This window comes from Scatophagus argus, chromosome 9 (assembly GCF_020382885.2).
Source record: "Scatophagus argus isolate fScaArg1 chromosome 9, fScaArg1.pri, whole genome shotgun sequence".
Lineage (NCBI taxonomy): Eukaryota > Metazoa > Chordata > Actinopteri > Scatophagidae > Scatophagus > Scatophagus argus.
The window spans coordinates 5,833,363-5,851,155 of NC_058501.1; the positions used below are offsets into that span (position 1 = coordinate 5,833,363).

General features: G+C 40.8%; 1 protein-coding gene across 1 annotated transcript in view; it reads left to right on the forward strand.

Annotated features, from left to right (window-relative positions):
• The window catches only part of LOC124065158 (proprotein convertase subtilisin/kexin type 4-like), a 163,381-nt gene that overhangs the window by 141,709 nt on the left and 3,879 nt on the right, over nt 1-17,793 (forward strand). Inside the window, exons 17-19 of the mRNA XM_046400308.1 lie at nt 8,071-8,191; nt 12,596-12,765; nt 17,027-17,095. Of these exons, the coding sequence (XP_046256264.1) occupies nt 8,071-8,191; nt 12,596-12,765; nt 17,027-17,095 (360 nt within the window). The remainder of the gene's footprint in view (nt 1-8,070; nt 8,192-12,595; nt 12,766-17,026; nt 17,096-17,793) is intronic.

Genomic DNA, 17,793 nt, shown 5'->3' on the forward strand with positions numbered 1-17,793 from the left:
GAAGGACTATTTTAGTCACCAGTTTAAATACAGAAATTTATCACATCATGGTTCCTGGGAAAATGTTACTTGATGGTTTCTGACATTTTCTATGTTGCTTCAAAGGTAAAGTTTGCCTTACAATCAGCCAGTTGAATCTTGAAATGATAATCAGAAAGATACAGAGAATAACAGAGAAGCCGAGAGAGAGAGAGAGAGAGAGAGAGAGAGAGAGAGAGAGAGAGAGAGAGAGAGGACATGCAGGACTAATAGAAAAGACTGGAGGGATGGTGGAGAGTGAAGGGTAAACTATGAAATGGAGGCCCTGGTAAGAGACTTTAACTAGACTATCTGCCGGATCAGTTCTTTAAAAACTCAAGGGCAGCACAGAGGGGGTGTCTGTGGAGAGTCCATATTGATTCGTCATGATGACAACTGTCAAAGAGCGCTGTGGTGCTGCTGGAATAAAAGAGGGACTGAAGTGTAAAGGCAGCGAGTCTTATGGCTTGAGGCTCGGCTGACCTTCCAGTGCTGTGAAGGAGATGAGACCGCAGGGCTAGAAATACACCCTCTCTTCTCGTATGTGCTTTCCCCTGTGCTCGCTCTACCACCATCTGTGGTGCCTCAGCTCAGCTTTTACGGCTTATCAGAGACAATATTGCAGGCGGCATTGCACAATATGGAAAATGCTAACAAACAATAATTTAATCACACTGACGTGATTAACTCTATGATTTTAAAACAATAATATAAAATCAGCAGTATCTATGATCATTAGAGTTTCGAAGAGGATAAAAGGTAAATGTTATTTTGACCCTGTCCGTTCTTGATTTTTCTTCATCCTCTTTGTCTGTCTGTCTGTCTCTCTTGTCTCTCTGTTCCCTCACACACATTCACACATTTTATCTCAGTGTCTCTTTCTCTTCTCATCTCTTTAAAGCATTACTGGTTTAACCGCAGAGCTAAGAGGTAACATTGTAAAGGAAATTGTAAAATATGACTATCAGTATACCATATGTATACTATTGGATCAGCCAAATACAAAAAGACACTTTCTGCCAATGGTATCTATCCATGCAGATAGTTTAGGTTTTGCCCAGGTTTTAAGACTTTTCGGAGATCTGTCTCTAGCCCAGTACAGTGGTGACATGAATGGAAATTTGTGGTGCCAAATTCAGCAGAATCATCAATTTGACTAATTCACAAAACACACTGTGAGCAGTTTTCTGTTAATTTCTGATGAAATGTAAACTGCTTCCAGAAAGAAACATTGCTTAGGAGATTTTTTTATCTAAGATTTCACAGTTATGAGTACAGAAAACAAAAATGCATTCACGTCTGTAAAGAACTGGTGTAGAAAAAGAAATCTGAGAAAAGAGAAATATCTCAAAACCTGGCCACACAAAACTAATACTAGGTACTAGCACTAGATGTGGAGGAAAATATGTCTTTTTCGTAGTTTAGCCGAACCAACACTGTATGTTCATGTGCGTAAAGCAGCGAATACTGTTTTATTAGGTTACTGTTAGAATGACGGAGTGCATTTCTGCATTATTACATGATACTTCCAGAGAAACAGCATTTCATACAAAAACACATACAAACCCATAATAATATATACACACATAGCCACACATACATTTGCACCCAATGCCACAGGGAATGTGTGTGTGTGTGTGTGTGTGTAGCAGGGTGGCAGTGGTCTTTGTCTCTGATTCCCAGAGGACTTTGACACTCAAGCTGACTGTGACTAGTGTTGCTGTAGGAATATAATGGCATTATTTAGCCTCCGGTACTGTGGCTAAACACACACACACACACAAACAGCCATCCTTGCTGGCCATGACTGACAGATCATATATTTACCATCATCATCCCTGGCGCTTTTTCTGGAGCCACTCCTGCTGCTTCCCTCTTGTCTTCCAAATTGAAGACACACACCAAACACACACAGAGACAAACTGATAATGAAATAAACAGCAGATATTGTCAAAACTATGGCGTGTGATCAGTGTGTGCAGTACCTCAAAATTGTACTTGAGTACTTGAGTACATTTTACATAGTTGCATTCCATCACTGGTTATTCTAAATGTTGACAAAGTTGTCATTTTACTGCAAATATGTATCTGTTCCAAATATTAGTGAGTTAGTCAAAAAGCTGGAAATCTAATCTCAACAGACTGCTTGATATTGTACCTTTGCATCAATTACATTAATAACGTATTAAACTGTGAAAGTTGTATTTCTTTCAGGCCTTGAAACACTTTTCAATTTATTGTATTAACTGGTTGTTATGGTCTACACTTGTTCTGTAGCACAGGTACAGTGGGTGTTGGTGCTCGGGGTTAGACTGTACTAATTTGAGACCTAATAATTCCATGTGGGGGTGGAACTTAGTTACACAGTTTTCTCTGCAATTTTTAATCCAAGCAGTAATTGAGACCTTTCAGCCCTAAACATGCAAAGGGGCCATGTTGGTTTTGATATTCAGTTTTATTGCTTATAAAAATAAAATGATATTTTGATAAACTGCATTGCTTATAGTAAAAGGACCAGTCACGGCTTCTCGACACTTGGCTGTAACACTATATACAATATGCTACACAAAATCGTCAAGTTTGTCACAGCCCTGGTAGTTGCTACATTGGAAACAAACTCACATGCACATTCCCGCAAATGTGTACTTTTAGCCAATACACACACACTTTCACTCACTTGGGCCCAAGGTGGATTTCTAGAGGTGCATATATTTACATATATCTGCATGTTAAATGAGTTTTGGGAGATCAAGCGATCCGTGCAGCCCTTTGTGGGTATTTCTTTTTTTCCCCTTTGCATTTGTGTGTGTGTGTGTATTTGTGTATGTGCATGTGTGTGGAGTAGGGTGGGTCTCCATGTAAATATCACCCACTGTGTGTTGGCACCCGTCACAGATGGTCGGGGGCGAGGGCACCCTGTGGGCACAGGATACCTATTTCTGTTTGTCTACGCGCTTTGTGAGGCACAGAGAGTGTGACTCCTGTGTGTAGTTTGCACTGTAGGTGTTTGTCATTTACAACGTGCAGTTTTGCAGTGCGTTCTTGCCTATGTGTTTTTCCCTCTGTGTGTTGCAGAATGTCCATTTATGTAATTGCAACCATCCATGTGTGCGCGCACTGTGATGCTGTTTGCATTTGTAAGTTTTACCCGAGTGTATAGGCATGTGTTCGTAGTTCACTTCATGTTTGTGCTGTGTGTGTGTGTGTGCGTGTGTAATTTAAACGTTTGTGTTTGTGCAACCTCGTGTGTGTGCGTTCAGTTGTTTGTGTTTAAGCCCGCCACAGTGTGTGCGTGCCTGAGTGTGTGCGTGTGTGCGTGTGTGCGTGTGTGTGTGCCTCCCAGCATGCAGTGTGGCCATGATGGCCCTGTTTTGGATGATTGATGTGTTGGAGGGAGCAGTGAGGAGCTCAGGTTGGGCCAGAGCCTCAGTCTGACACACTGCTGCTTCCCTGCTGCTTTACATATGTAGACGCAGCAAGACTCCTTCCCCCCTCCCATCTGACTCTGCTTCCCGCTCCAACACAGCCAACACTAACAGGTTCCTTTCTAGGACTTTATTTTGAAGCTTCTGTTTATTCCGTGAAAGTAAACTGAGTACTGTGCGCTTTTCTAGCAACCTCCTTCTTCATATTTTATGCCCAGTAGTCATAGCTCTCACACACAGAGAGCATTAACTTCCAGAAGTTAATGCTATAATGCTAATTTATTTAGACTTCGACATTTATACATTTTGCCTCTGTCTTGTCTCAAATATGAAGGGTGGTGTTCCACTAACGCATTTAAAATGATACATTTGATATCATTTCACACTGGCATGATTGTGGTTTCACTGGAGATTTTGATGGTCTGTATGCATTTCCACACTTACAAAAATGACATTCAGTGAAAACACAAAAAGTCTATCAATGTCAGCTTCAGCTCAAAATAACAGCTACTGACTGATTCTGCACAGATATCAGCATCGTATTTCTTTCTTTTAGGAGATGTAAGCACACTTTGACTAACAATTTTTGTGTCAAATCTTGAAAAAGCTCCCCTTTCAATAAGAGCTATGTAGCCCTAATCTATGAGCTATGTAAGCAGCACTATCAGATAGTCACTAATGGTGCAACTGTAAGATATGGCAATAATTTTAGTTCAAAATAAATGTAATACTGAAGTTATAGTTATTACTGAAGCCCTGTCCTCTTTTCCGCGGGGTCTTAGTCTCTATCTGATCTGCTGTGAATCTCCACCATACTGTATGCCCTGTGGTCAGACCAGCTTCCACTGGTGTTGGTAGGAGGTAGCTGAGCCCTGCTGTCTGCAGTGATTCCATTTAACTGTGCTAATGCTCATAGTAGCTACAGTTTCAGCGAAAGAGCATAAATATATTGATCAGCAGTTGGCAGTTACTCTGGTGATATGCTACATCTCATATTTTTGGAGCTACCTTTGAATTATGGCTTGATTTTGAGCTGGAACCCATCCCAGCTGACACTGGGCAGGAGGCAGGGTACGCCCTTTACAGTTTGCCAGTTCATCACAGGACTGACATATAGATAAACAACCATTCATGCTCGCACACACAGCTACAGACAATTAGGTCACCAATTGACCTAACCTGCATGTCTTTAGGCTGTGGGAGGAAGCTGGATCACTCAGAGGGAGACACAGGGAGAACATACATACTCCACACAGAAAAGGTCCGGCCGGCCAGCACCTGGTTTGGTATCACTTGATACCTCTAGAGGGGACTGTCCAAAAGTGTCCTGGGGGTCTTGGAGTGCAAGGTGTAAACAATAAAATTAATTAAATAGTTGAACTGATTGAAATCCATTTAGCTGCTTCATGTTCCTAGAAAAAAAGAAACGGGAAAACTGAGATATTTTCAACATTCAAGCTCTTTTTCTTGTGTGTGTCTTTCTCAGTGATGTCCTCTGCCTCTTACTAGCTTCATGTGTCCTTGTCCCATCTTTTCCCTCTCTTTTTGGCTCCCACTGTACCACCTTTTCTTTCTGAACTCGTTTCTCTTCTCAGGCTCGCCCTCTATTACTTGGTCTCACTTTCCTCTCCCTGACACTCACCCGTTTTGATATCCTGACATCTCTCCCCCATCACTAATCCTCCCACCTAGATTTTTTTTTCCCTGTGTAGTTTCTCTCTCTCTGGCTTTAACATCCTTCCCCTCTCCCCTCTGTTCCTCTGCTCCCGCTAATCCTTTCATTTTCTTTGTCTCTATTTTGGCTAAAAGTCAGTTCAGTTTCTCCTTCCCTCATGCTTGGGTTTTGTTTCTGCATGTAGCTCTCACACTTTTATTTCACTGTAGTTAAACGTCATATCCATCATATCATACCAACTGCTTTTTTTCCTTTCAAAATTCTGAGTTATAGTTGAAACCATAAACACAAACTCTAAACACAAAGCTGAAAACAGTTTATAGTTTTTTTGTGGGTTTTTTTTTGTTAAAATTCCACAAATCTGTGGAAAAATTGATTGCAAATGGCACTTCAAACCATGTTGATTCTTTCCACGAAAACACACAGCTATCATATGAACATCCATTTAAACACTATCCTCAAATTAATATTCAAATTATTTTTATTATTATTCATATGTATGTGTTGGCTTCATGAGGCCAGGTTACATATTCAAACGTATAATGCATAAAAAATGTTTCCTTTTGACTAACATTTAGGGTCATTTTGTCCCAAAATAAGTTACAGTTTTATGGTATATACAGTATAAACATTTTGATATTGTACTCTAAGTTTTGAACATTGATTGGCAACAAATGCTTAATTTATATGCAGACTGAGTGCACTTATGGCTGATATCATCACCAAACAGGACAACATGATCTTTTACTATTACACCATAAATTACACCCTTTGTAAAATTATGTTATTTAGGGATTTCATAGACCCTCATATTAAGTGAATTTGATTTAATTTTTCTTTTTTTTTTTTTTTTAAATTCTGCTCAATTAGAAACTCAAAATATTTGACTCATGAAGTTTCCAAGCGACAGCGGGGTCTCAGCTCCACAGAGAGACATGTCTACCCGGTAGAAGGGCACGCTGGGAGGCTAGCAGGCATGCGAGGCGTATCGATCCACCTGTAGCATCCAGCTGTTTGTTTACCAACAACAAATCAATGCAGCACTCGGCTGGGGGCCGCCATGCCTGGCCTCTGGTCTGCTGGGAGCACTCACACATACACTCTCACACACATATATAGAATACACACGCACACTGTTTATATGGAGTGAGGTCTGTCTTTGACCTGCTCTGGACTAAAGGAGTGTTTGTTTGGTATGATATAACATAGCTGTAGAGCAGCAGAAGATATCAGATGTTCTTACTTTTACATCCAGTTTTTCACAAGTTAGTTGATCCTGATACAGAATGTCTTGATTCAGGGCTGCTAATGTTATCAGCTTACAGCATGAGTGATATGAATCAAGGTTTAACTGGGAGATAAATATAACTCTTTTATACTTGAATATTCCAATTAATTGTTTCCAAATGCAATAATCTGTCTGCTGGTCTGCACTGCCATACACACCTCTGGACTTGTGAAGGATATTTCCAGAGTCAAGTAAAGAAGCTAAAGTCAAACCAAAGTCACAAGCCACTCATGTTTAGTCTTGTGAAAAGTTCTCAGATTAAAGACTAAAGTCTGTTTCAAGTATAATTCAAATGACTTGAGTTCAGACCTCTACAATAATGGCAGAATCAAACTACATGACAGCATGTTGTTGGCAGGGGTCCAGTGAAGTTGTACCCTGGAACATCCGCTCAAATCTCTTAAGTACCTTACTCACAGGTTTTCATAGACAGCAAACTATGCCTGATTTATTTATTGATTGATTGATTGATAGGGACAACGGTACTAACCAATTTCACACAGTATTTATTTATTTATAAAAACACACACACAAAGCAGATCATCCATGGTTAAATATTTCTTTAAAATGTATTTCAACTTGAGTGTGAAATGGTTATTAATTAAGTTTTCGTTGATGCAAGTAAGTAGTTCTACATGTTGATGCTCCAAGCACAGAAACACGTCTGCTCAAATGAGCATTTGCAAAAGGCCACCCTACAGTTCCCCACAGATGAACCCTGAGTTACTGAGTCAGAAACTCTGAGTTGTACCAACATTTGGTTATATCAGGCATGGTGCATGAGTTTAAAAGAAAATTAATTTTAAAGAGCAAAGTTTCAAAATATGGTGTGGTGGAATATTACATCCTTCCTTTGCAAAGATTTATTTGCAAAATAATACTGTAATAATACTGGCAGCAGCCGTGGCCTAGAGGTTGGAGAAGCGGCTTGTGATCGGAGGGTCACCGATTCGATTCCCCCACCGGACGGGCAGGAAAAATTTGGTTGTGGTGGAGTGATTAATGCGATAAAATGCCCCCCCCCCCCCTTCATTAGCCGGCTGATGTGCCCTTGAGCAAGGCACTTAATCCCCCAATATGCTCCCTGGGCGCTTGATGCTGCCCACTGCTCCTGTGTGTGTTTCACTGCATGTAATTTGCCAGGTGTTGCATGTGTGTGTTCAACTAAGGATGGGATAAATGCAGTAGTAAAATTCAGTATGTGTGTATGTAAAAATATATATATACTGCCAATAAAAAGTTGATTCTTCTTCTTCTGATTCTTGATTCTATATAGCATATATATATCAAGAGACTTGATTGCTGTAGAAATTGGTTGGGACCAAGAAATTACACAATAGCTAAAACATGAAAGGAGAAGTGATAAAATAAGTGATGATGACGGATGTCATCGCTTTCCTATGGTTTCATAAATGCTCTTTAAACTCTTTGATCTGAAGTAGCAACATATTTGTATCAGAGATAGTGAACTGACCAATTTGTAAATTTATAATCACTAGGCACTGCATTGACCAAACAATAATTGCTTTTCATTTTTGTTATTCCCCCCTTCATCCCCGTGAATTCAGTCCAAACGAGTAGATTTGCGTGTTTTAATAACATTAGATGTGTGTGAATAGGGGTTTTTGGTGAAATGATGCCCTTGCTGATGTGTTTGTTTCCAGGTGACTGATCACGAAGGAACAGTGAGGAGCTGCACAAGGAGTGACGAGGAGGCATCTGGAGCTCTGCTTAGTGTTACACTGATCCTCTATGGCACCTACCACCCGCACAGGACCACGCATGGTATGTGAGAGGGTCAACCACTCACACTACTTTGACCACAGAGGGTCAACACATACTCTCACTTTTGTAAAGCTGCACCCACTGAGAGCCAATTTAATCAATGCATTCCTTTATTTCAAAGCAGAAAATGAACAAAATAAACAAGAAAATTTCAAAGAAAAATTTACAATGTTTTATTCTTGTAGCTCCAAGTGCAGTGAAAAGTTTCCTAACCCTCTACTCCCACCACCTCCTGCCATCTCTGCTTCTGTGGCAGAGGCAGTGTAGCCAGAAGAAGTCAGTCGAGCCACTGACCACAGGGACTGTGATGTGTAATTACAGCGTGACCCCTGGCCGCCCCTCCCCCCCTCCGCCATGGTGTGTGTCAGCTCCCTCGATACCTATGACCTCCGCACATACACACTCACACCTCGTTAGCCACACCAGCACGAAGCCACAGCACTGTCCTCCATGTCCCTGTCAGGGGTCTTAGGGTTGTTAGAATCACCAAGGCATGCTGGGACATAGACACTGAATCAGAATTTCCTGTTGATCTTTGTCAACAGGGTTTCCCATCAGTGAAAAAGATCCTGGAATATCATGGACTTTTGAAAGATAGTGAGGAAAAGTTAAGGACCTTAATAGATTTAGTGTTGAAATTGGGAAGTTTCACAACTTTTTAACTCCTTATCCCATTCAAAATTTGAATTTTAATCCAACTTTATTCCAAAAACACGAAAATTTTAGGCCAATTAAAGTACTCCAGCTCGTGATGGAAACATCGTGGAATTTACCTGAGGGCCACAGCAGGAATCCTCGCTCTGTGTGTGCCTGAGTGTGTGTGTGAAGTGTGTACGTCTTGCTCTGTTGCACTCTCATCTCTTTCTGTCAAGATGCTGATCTCTCTGTTGAGAAATCAATGCCCACCCCCCTTTCCCTCTTTCTCTATCCATCCATGTATCCCTCTCCATGCTCCTGGATATAACCCAAGTTCAAGCTGTTAGTCAATCTGCTGTCTACATGCACACACACATACACACACACATGCACACACACACACACACACACTGTCGTGTTTCCATCACTTTCAGGACATTACATAGACTTCCATTTGTTTCCTGTTGGTTTAACCACCACCTAACCATAACAATAAGCATTACTTGCCTAATCCTAACCCTGACTTTAACCTGACCCTAACCTCAGCCTAACTTTAAAGTACTCTCTCACCTTAATATTTAATGATTTACGTTGTGGGGCTTGCATTTTGTCCCCATAAGTGCAGCAGGTCCCCACAACTACATGAATATGCGTACACACAAACACACACACTTGTCCCCCATGACATCATTCCGTTGTAATTTGCACATTATGAACCTCATCCACAGTGTGCAGAATATATTTGAATGCTTTTCTGAAACTTTTCATGTTAATAAAATACATTAAATAAATGCTTAAATTTGTGAAATTTGTTTCTGTATAAGCCTTAGATCGGTATATTGGTACCACACATGTGTATTTATGCTAAATATGTAGCCTGACAGCAATTAGCTGAGCACAAAACTCAAGTAGGGGGAAATTGTTTCAGCATGTATTAAAAAAACATGGTATAATGTGATAATTAGTAAGCTCTAAAGGCTCTGCAAGGCTGACTTTTTACCTTTCAAGAGAACTAGGCTGGTTGTTATGTTATGCGAACCGTCTCACAGCTTTAGCTTCAAATTTACCAAATTTACCACATAGTTGGATGTGCATGAGTTCCAAGCACAAAACCTTGAGAATAGTCTCAAGACCAAAGTGTCAAAATACATGTTGCAAAAATATGTCCACATATCTTTTATGTAGTGCACAATGTCATTTAAAATTTTGAGCTCAGGAGCTTTGATACTTATTTGGCATTTATACTATAGTAGACGTGTAAATGTAATTGTTGTTAGAGCTACAATAAATCAGCAGTCCACTTATATTATTCTCTGACTAACGTTTAACATCCTGCTAGCAGATACCACACAGTGAGCTTTATAATCATGATGTATAGGATGAAGTTACGGGTGTCTTTTGTGATCCATGTGTTTATGTGTGTCTTTCTTCGTCTCTGTATGTGCGCTTGCCCCCATGTGTGTGTGTTTGTTTGGTGGCTGTGCGGCAAGTGAAGGTAAATTGCTGTGATTATGTGGCAGTAATTGAACAGGGATGGTGTGTTTAATTGAGTTGTTGTTTCCTGATGTTTCTCCGTAGTAGCAGGAGCTGCGGCGCTGACAGGTGCCTCGCCTCACAGAGACGAGAGGGTTTTTTTATATACCCTCACATAGGCTTTGTTGTGTCTTTTTCTGTGTGTTTTGGTTTAATGGCGTTCGGTTGAAGGATGTGCGTGGGCTTTATTGTTTCAGCAGTGTAGGGTTCTGACAAGTTACATAGTACAAATATGTTTATAGTGTGTGTGTATAGTTTTAAATGTGTCAGAGCGTGTGTTTGTATGTAGTTCTATCTGATGTGCCTCCTGGGCTCCATGGCCCAAATCAAATGGTAGGAAACATCAATTTCACCATCCTGTCCGCTCCTCCTCCACCTCCCTCTCTTCCTCTCTCCTTGTACCCCCCCCCCCCCCACATCCCACCACCTCTTCTCCTCCTTCTCTCCTCCCCTGTCTCTGCGGAGGTGTGATTACGTTCCTCCTCTGAGCACCAGTGATCTAAGGGCTTCAGTGTGTGCATCACTATGTGTGTATCTGTGTGTGTTTGGTGACTGGTTGGCGATCTGAGCAGCCCAGCGCTGCTTATTGTGCAGCGCAATTCACGGACGATGTCTCCAGATGAATGCCTCCATTCACAAATACAGCCTCTCCATTAGCTGCAGCCCTCACCGCCTTGTTGTTGTCTTTTCTTGTTCTCTGCAAAAAAAAAAAAAAAAAAGCAATTAAAGCAGGACAAAAACACACTAGAACACAAGCGGTGTACCTGGAAAAAGAATAAAGAAACAGCAAGGGAAGGGGTGTGTGTGTGTGTGTGTGTGTGTTAGGGGTGGTGATTCTTCAGTCACACTCCATACTTTCTGTATTTGAACATTCAAGCATGAATGAAATCACCTCTGAGAAACTCACACAACTACTCAGTGTTGAATGTATATTTTGGATTTTCATGTTGTCCTCAAGGTGCTTCAAGTTACATTTTTGAAAGGATTTCCTCACAAGCACAAAAAGTTGAGGAGAAGCCTCTTAAACTGAGAACGTTTTGGTGCTGCTGTTCTTAAAGGGGCTAGTTTAGGATTAAAACTTTTATTTATGGTCAAGGTAGAATATTAGAGCCTTTGTTTGAGTCTTTACACAAACACACACAGAGACACACACACACACATACACACACAGTATTACACAAAGAGGAATAGCTGCATTTTCTAGTATGTTTTGAATCAAAATATAACAAATTACAAAAGGCTGAAAATGGCAAGCTGCACCTTTTATGTGATAAGGGTGTTTTATTCTGCAGAAATGTCACATTTTACCAAAGAAATTATGCATCAGTTGAATTGGAAATCTGCTTGCCTAATTATTAAAGCTTGGCATGATTTGCCCATGAAGTGGCTGAATTTTTGGTGTTCTGAAATATTTGTTCACCACAACCATTCAGGAGTATTTAACCTGTCGTTGTTCGTGTCTGCGAGCTGCCATCACGATTAAACAGCCACACATTAAACAGTTGGTTTGTCATAAAACTAACAAGTTCACTTATTCATTTTGGTCTTGAAACATTTTATTGTCACTGCTTCACAATAAAAGCCAGTCTGTGTTTTTTCAGTTGAATGCTTTCAATGTGAAGAAGGCGCAAGCACAAGGAAATGTTTGGTTTGTATTAGAAGTAGCGAAGTATACTTAATTTACTGTAACTTATCACAGCTCTGATGGGGCTAGTTTAGAGAGCGCAGTGAGGATGATTTGAATGAGATAAAACTAAAAACAGTAAGGCTGGATTAGATGCTGCCTCATTTCCCTGTGAATCGTTCACATGTAGCCAAGGAGCTTGAATTTCACACAAGAACGGATGACTCCTCCAAGAACAATGAACCATATAGAGAGGAAATTACCAAATGTAAATCCGTTGAATGAATGAAAAAAATGCTTCTCTAAATGGTATCAAAAATAAGATTTGATTTCATGAAAATCTAAAAAGGATTATGCTGGGTAAAACAGTAAAAACTCAGCAAATGCTAACAAATAACCCTAAAAGATTTGTTTCTTGCTTTTGCTTTTGTAGTTTTCTATCACCTAAGCCCAATAAATGTATTTAGAGACCTTATTTCCATATTGTCTTTGGCAACATTTCAAACATTTGCAAAAAAATTGACTTGACATTTGGATGGAAATGTAGCCACTGAGGCAGACACACACATGCACTGCTTTAACAGCAGTTCTATTTTCTTCTTTTTCTTCAGAGGGACCCCTGGAGAGCATTGTGTCCATGGGGTCCCGCCACCACGTCCCCCACAGGGGAATGTACCAGAGGGACCCTTACCCCCCTCTGGACCTGATTCAATGGATCTACCAAATGGAGAGAGACAGGAAAGTACGCACTGATGATATCACCATCCCAGCCAGACAGCAGGTACAGTACTGTATACACACACACACACACACATCACACACACTGTGATTTACTATTCCAATAAATCACTGGTACCGCCTAATTTCCTATGGATTTCAATTTCCCCCTGGACATATCTGCATTGATCAACTTCAGGTGTAAGGATGTGCCAGGCGTCGCTCACCATGACACTGAAGAATGGCTCGCAGATCTCTGCCATACGTGTGTGTGTGTGTGTGTGTGTCACTCTGTGTTTGTGTAGGGGCACGACAGTGGGATTTGTGCACATGTAGCATTTCTGTTCAGCGTGGCTTTAGGATACAAATCCTTGAGTATGAGTAATAACATCTGAAAATGTCAGAATCATACAGACAGAGACAGTTGAATGAGGACTTGGGATATTGTTATTCTGATCATATCTGCTCGTACGCTGAGTCTAGGCCTGATTATGAAGAACAATTAAATATCATTCTGGCTTCTTCAACAGTTGTTACGGCAGAAAGAGGAGCAGGGTACGACTCCCCTTTGAAATCAGAGGACATTTTGTGTTGTAGTGAATCATCTTTTCAGCATAGTGTTTGAACTGAAACACTCTTTCAGACTAATACAGCATTATCCTCAAAAATCACTGAAGCCTTCTTTCTCTGTCCTTTATGCTGCATTATAGGGCCAATTACAGCTCTGACAAAAGTGTGCTGCTGGACGACAGGTAGCTCTGTTTGTGTGTGTGTGCGTGTGTGTGTGTGCCTGCCCGACATGTCCTTGCAGGGGTACATGGTCCCTGGGCCTGTAGATGAGTTTTGAGCCGATGTTAGGAGGCAATGTCGAGGCCCGGCGATGTCTTTACCCCAAGTTCCTCCCCTAGAGGCAGATCTGAATGGATCGTAGAAGCAAGGAGGAGAAATAAATTGGAGAAAAGGATAAATCGATGCTTGGCGGAGAGGCAAACAGACCTTGCAACCCCCGGCCCAGACACACAGACACACACACACACGTACCACAGCGTGGCTTTTTTTTCCTTGGGCTGTATTGGATTGGTATGCAGAGCCGATGAGAGAGACGCTCAGAAAAAGACTTGGCCTACAAATGATGTCCTTTGTTTGATCCACTAGGTTGGCGGGGGGGGGGTTGGTGGGTGGATGGGGAGGGTCGTCCCACAGAGATGGTGGAAGGGCTGGGAAACAAACGTCTCTGTCTGTGAGTCTCTCGCTCTCTCTCTCCCTTCCTCGCTAACAGCTTCTCATCTAAGAGAGGAGAGGGTGATCAGCTCCAGGAAAAGCTGGCTGTCATCTCTTTCTGTTGATGACTGAGAGGGCAGACAGGATTTAGTGTAGGTGTATGTGCATTCCAGGATGTGAATAAAATAAATCTAGCAATCTCAGTGATATTTCAGATTTATTGCCACTTAGGTTTTGTGTTTCTTGTTGCTTTGGTCATCGTTCATATGGGTAATAAATAACAGTGTGCTTACAAAGTTAATCACTGAGATCCGGCAACATGGTGGCATCAATAAGAAAGAGGAATCAGAAAATCAAACAGATTTGTTCCGTTATCATAACCATAACAAATGGTGGTCAAAAGAACAAACATAAGGCCCTGAGTTATCCTTCACAAGTCAGCTGCGTAAGAACATGTTTGTATTCTCAGGCTCAGATCCAGCAAACTCTCTTCATTTCACAGACGTAATGAATGAGGAGGTGCTGTTCTTAAGATTTGCTCATTATAATCGGTGCCTCCCAAATTGCTATATTAGGCTGGCCACGATGTACTGTTTAATTCACAAAAACACCATTCAAGAATAAAAAGCAGATTTTGGAGTACTGTTGTTGAAATTCAGAAGACCAGTGTCAGTAGTTTAAAGGTTATAGGGGACTGGAATAAGAGAAAATACATGTGTGACTGTCATGCGAGTGACTGGCAGTGACTTGATGAAAGAATGGTTTGATTTAAACGGGAGATGGTCAGAGGGATGGTACAGTGAAGGATGAATGAGAGAATATAATCTCTTTATGTGATGTCACCTTCATAAAGAATGTGGTTTTTTTTCTACTGAAGGAAAGGTGCACATGCCAGTACAGTGTTAGAAAAATGAATGCAGTAAATGAAAATAAGCATAGCTGGTGAGTGACTGTTTGCTACAGCTCAGTCTTTTTGAGCTGCTCAGGATGAATTGTGACATCTGTAATAAACCATTCACTATCCATCTGATGTCAACATCAGGTCAAAATTTTAATTTGTCAAACACTTAACATAACACCTTCAAAAGTAATAGCATCCCAGCTCGATCTGATTCCCAGGGCATCAAATACCGCCTTTTTTTGTCACATTCCTCAGTGTCTAATCGAGACTCAGAAGGTACCCTTTGACATCTGTTTGAGACATATCAGGCTTTTCACTAACTCCTATATAAACCACCCACATCACTATGAGAAGATCACAGCAACTACACAATCCAGTATGGTACATAGAGTGACAAAGTTCCAAGACAAGTGGCAGGTTACACACACACACACATACACACGCACACGAGCTTCCCCCAAGAGACAGGTTCACGTCTTGTATGAAACCAAATGTCACAGATCTTTTCTTTAAAAACTAACTGCACAGTTTTGTGTCTTTGTGCATCACACACAGATGCTAAAGGGTGCCCAGGATGTAAATATGTCCATGCTGAACTAAGATGGTGAACACGATGAACATCCATCCATGTTTTATATCGCTTATCCATCAGGGTTGCTGGAGCCTATCCCAGCTGACTACGGGTGAGAGGCAGGGTTCACCCTGGACTGGTCGCCAGTCAGTCTCAGAGCTGACACACAAAGACAGACAACCACACATGCACACACCTAGGGACAATGCAGATTAGCCAGTTAACCTAATGTGCATGTTTTTGGGACTGTGGGAGGAAGCTGGAGTACCCGGAGAAAACCCACACAGGCAGGAACATGCAAACTCTACCCTGGACTTGAACCTGGAACCTTCTTGCTGGAAGGGGACCGTGCTAACCAATGTGCCACCATGTTGAACTTTATATATACTAAACATTAGCATGTTATCACTGTCATTGGGAGTATGGTAGTACGTTGATATTGACACTGCTAGAATGGTTGTAGGCTTTTACTCTATTTTAATTTAAGATGATTTCGAACACATTCGAACTCTAAAGTCACTCAGGATGGGGCATCATAACTCGTGTTTTTCCCCAGGACCACTATTTGAACAAGTGCTTCTGTCATGGAGTTTATCAGTCTCAAAACTGATTTGTGAGATGCCATCACAACAAAGCCATAACTCCACTTATTTATGCTCAGGATTCTTGCTCCGTTACTGTCTACACTCCACACCACACATTTTCTATTTCTCCTATTTCTGTGACATACACTATTTTCAGCTTTTAGCCATATGACGGCATTTATTTTAGCTTGGGAGTTCTCTTTTCGCTCCATGTCTTTTTTTAGTTTTGCTGTTCATACTGTGCTCCCCACTGAGCTTCTATTTTCATGAATGCTGTGAGAAATAATTGAAAGCGCCGTGTACGGTGCCGTCTGTTGCAGTGCTCCCACTTCCTCGTGCCTTGTAAATACTGTATCACTGAAATCCCTGCTGTAAGCTGCCGACTCGGGATTCCTCACAACTCTGACATGTCAACACTCAGTGAAGACTTGAGCCAAGATCAAATTGTAACCAGAGTCTGAACGTCGCTCCTGTGGACAGAGCCAGTTTTTGATTGATTTCAAATTCAGTTGTTTGTCCTTGTCTTTTTTCTTGAGAAAACAGAGTTGAATCAGATTTCCTCTGGTGTTTTCTGTTGCTTTTTTCCCTCATGACATCCTTAAGGAGGAGGGGAAGGCTGTCAAAGGAGACACAAACCCTTCTGCACGTTGTGCAGTTGTGAAGTGCAACAGAAAAAGGACCTCATGGAGTCTTAAAAAGAGCAAATAATTTACCACAACAACTGCAAATAATTCATGGCATGTTAAAGTAAGATTAAAGGGCCACTTCACAGATTTTACACATAAAGGTGAGTTTCACCTCAAAGGGATGTATAATGTCCTCTGTCACTCACACAGAGGGTTGAATGACAGGATTCTATTGGTTGCATTGTGGGGAAAATGCCTCTTCTTTGTTTTTAAACCATTCTCTCTTGAGAGTCCTCCAAGTTAACGCAACTACAGCAGTGACCCCTCAAATGATCTGTTGTCATCCGGGGTTTCATTCTCAGAAACAGGAAAGGATCCATGATTATTTGTCTTTAATATAAAATATTTGTTCCATCACACAGATGTTGAAGATTCCTGGAAACTTACGGTTGGACAAGCAGACCCTCAACAAGTCCAGTATGGCTTTCCAGGTAGGCTATGGAGCATCACAAGTTCGGGTAGTGTAGTCAAGTTTAAGTCCAGAAAATCAGTAAAAGAAAATGTGAAGAGGACGTCATCAAAAGTGCACCAGTCAAGCCTCGACATTTATGTTTGTTTCATGTAATTAGTTTGTGCATATATAAAATATAATTGTATATAATGTGTAACTGATATTTTTGTTATTTGATTAAATCATATACTTTTTTTGGTTTGATTTGGTAATTTTATAATAATTTTATAATCTGTAATGCGATGGGGTCATTCATCATGTTTTATAATGAATTCATGAGGCTTTGACTGGAGTCATGAGCACACATGATGCATTCTGATTCACGATATCAACAGTCATAAAACGCTACAGATGTATAATGAATTAGAAGTTATTCAAAGGTCTTATGGATGCTCTTGACTAGTTTTAAACTAGACGTTGACTTATGAAGCTTAGAATTCATTATGACTATCTGTAATCACCTATACACACCTCAACTGTAGTAAGGACTGATGTTATGCTATAACAGTCCATGAAATAACATAATAATCACTTATGATCCAGCATAGATTCTTCTAAACGCATGAAAATGCATTACACTTTACACATACTTTCCACTAACAATGAAATGTCATGATGAGGCATAGAGAGTGTTACCTCATGTTTTCACATTATTTTGAGTCAAATTGACTTGGTTTC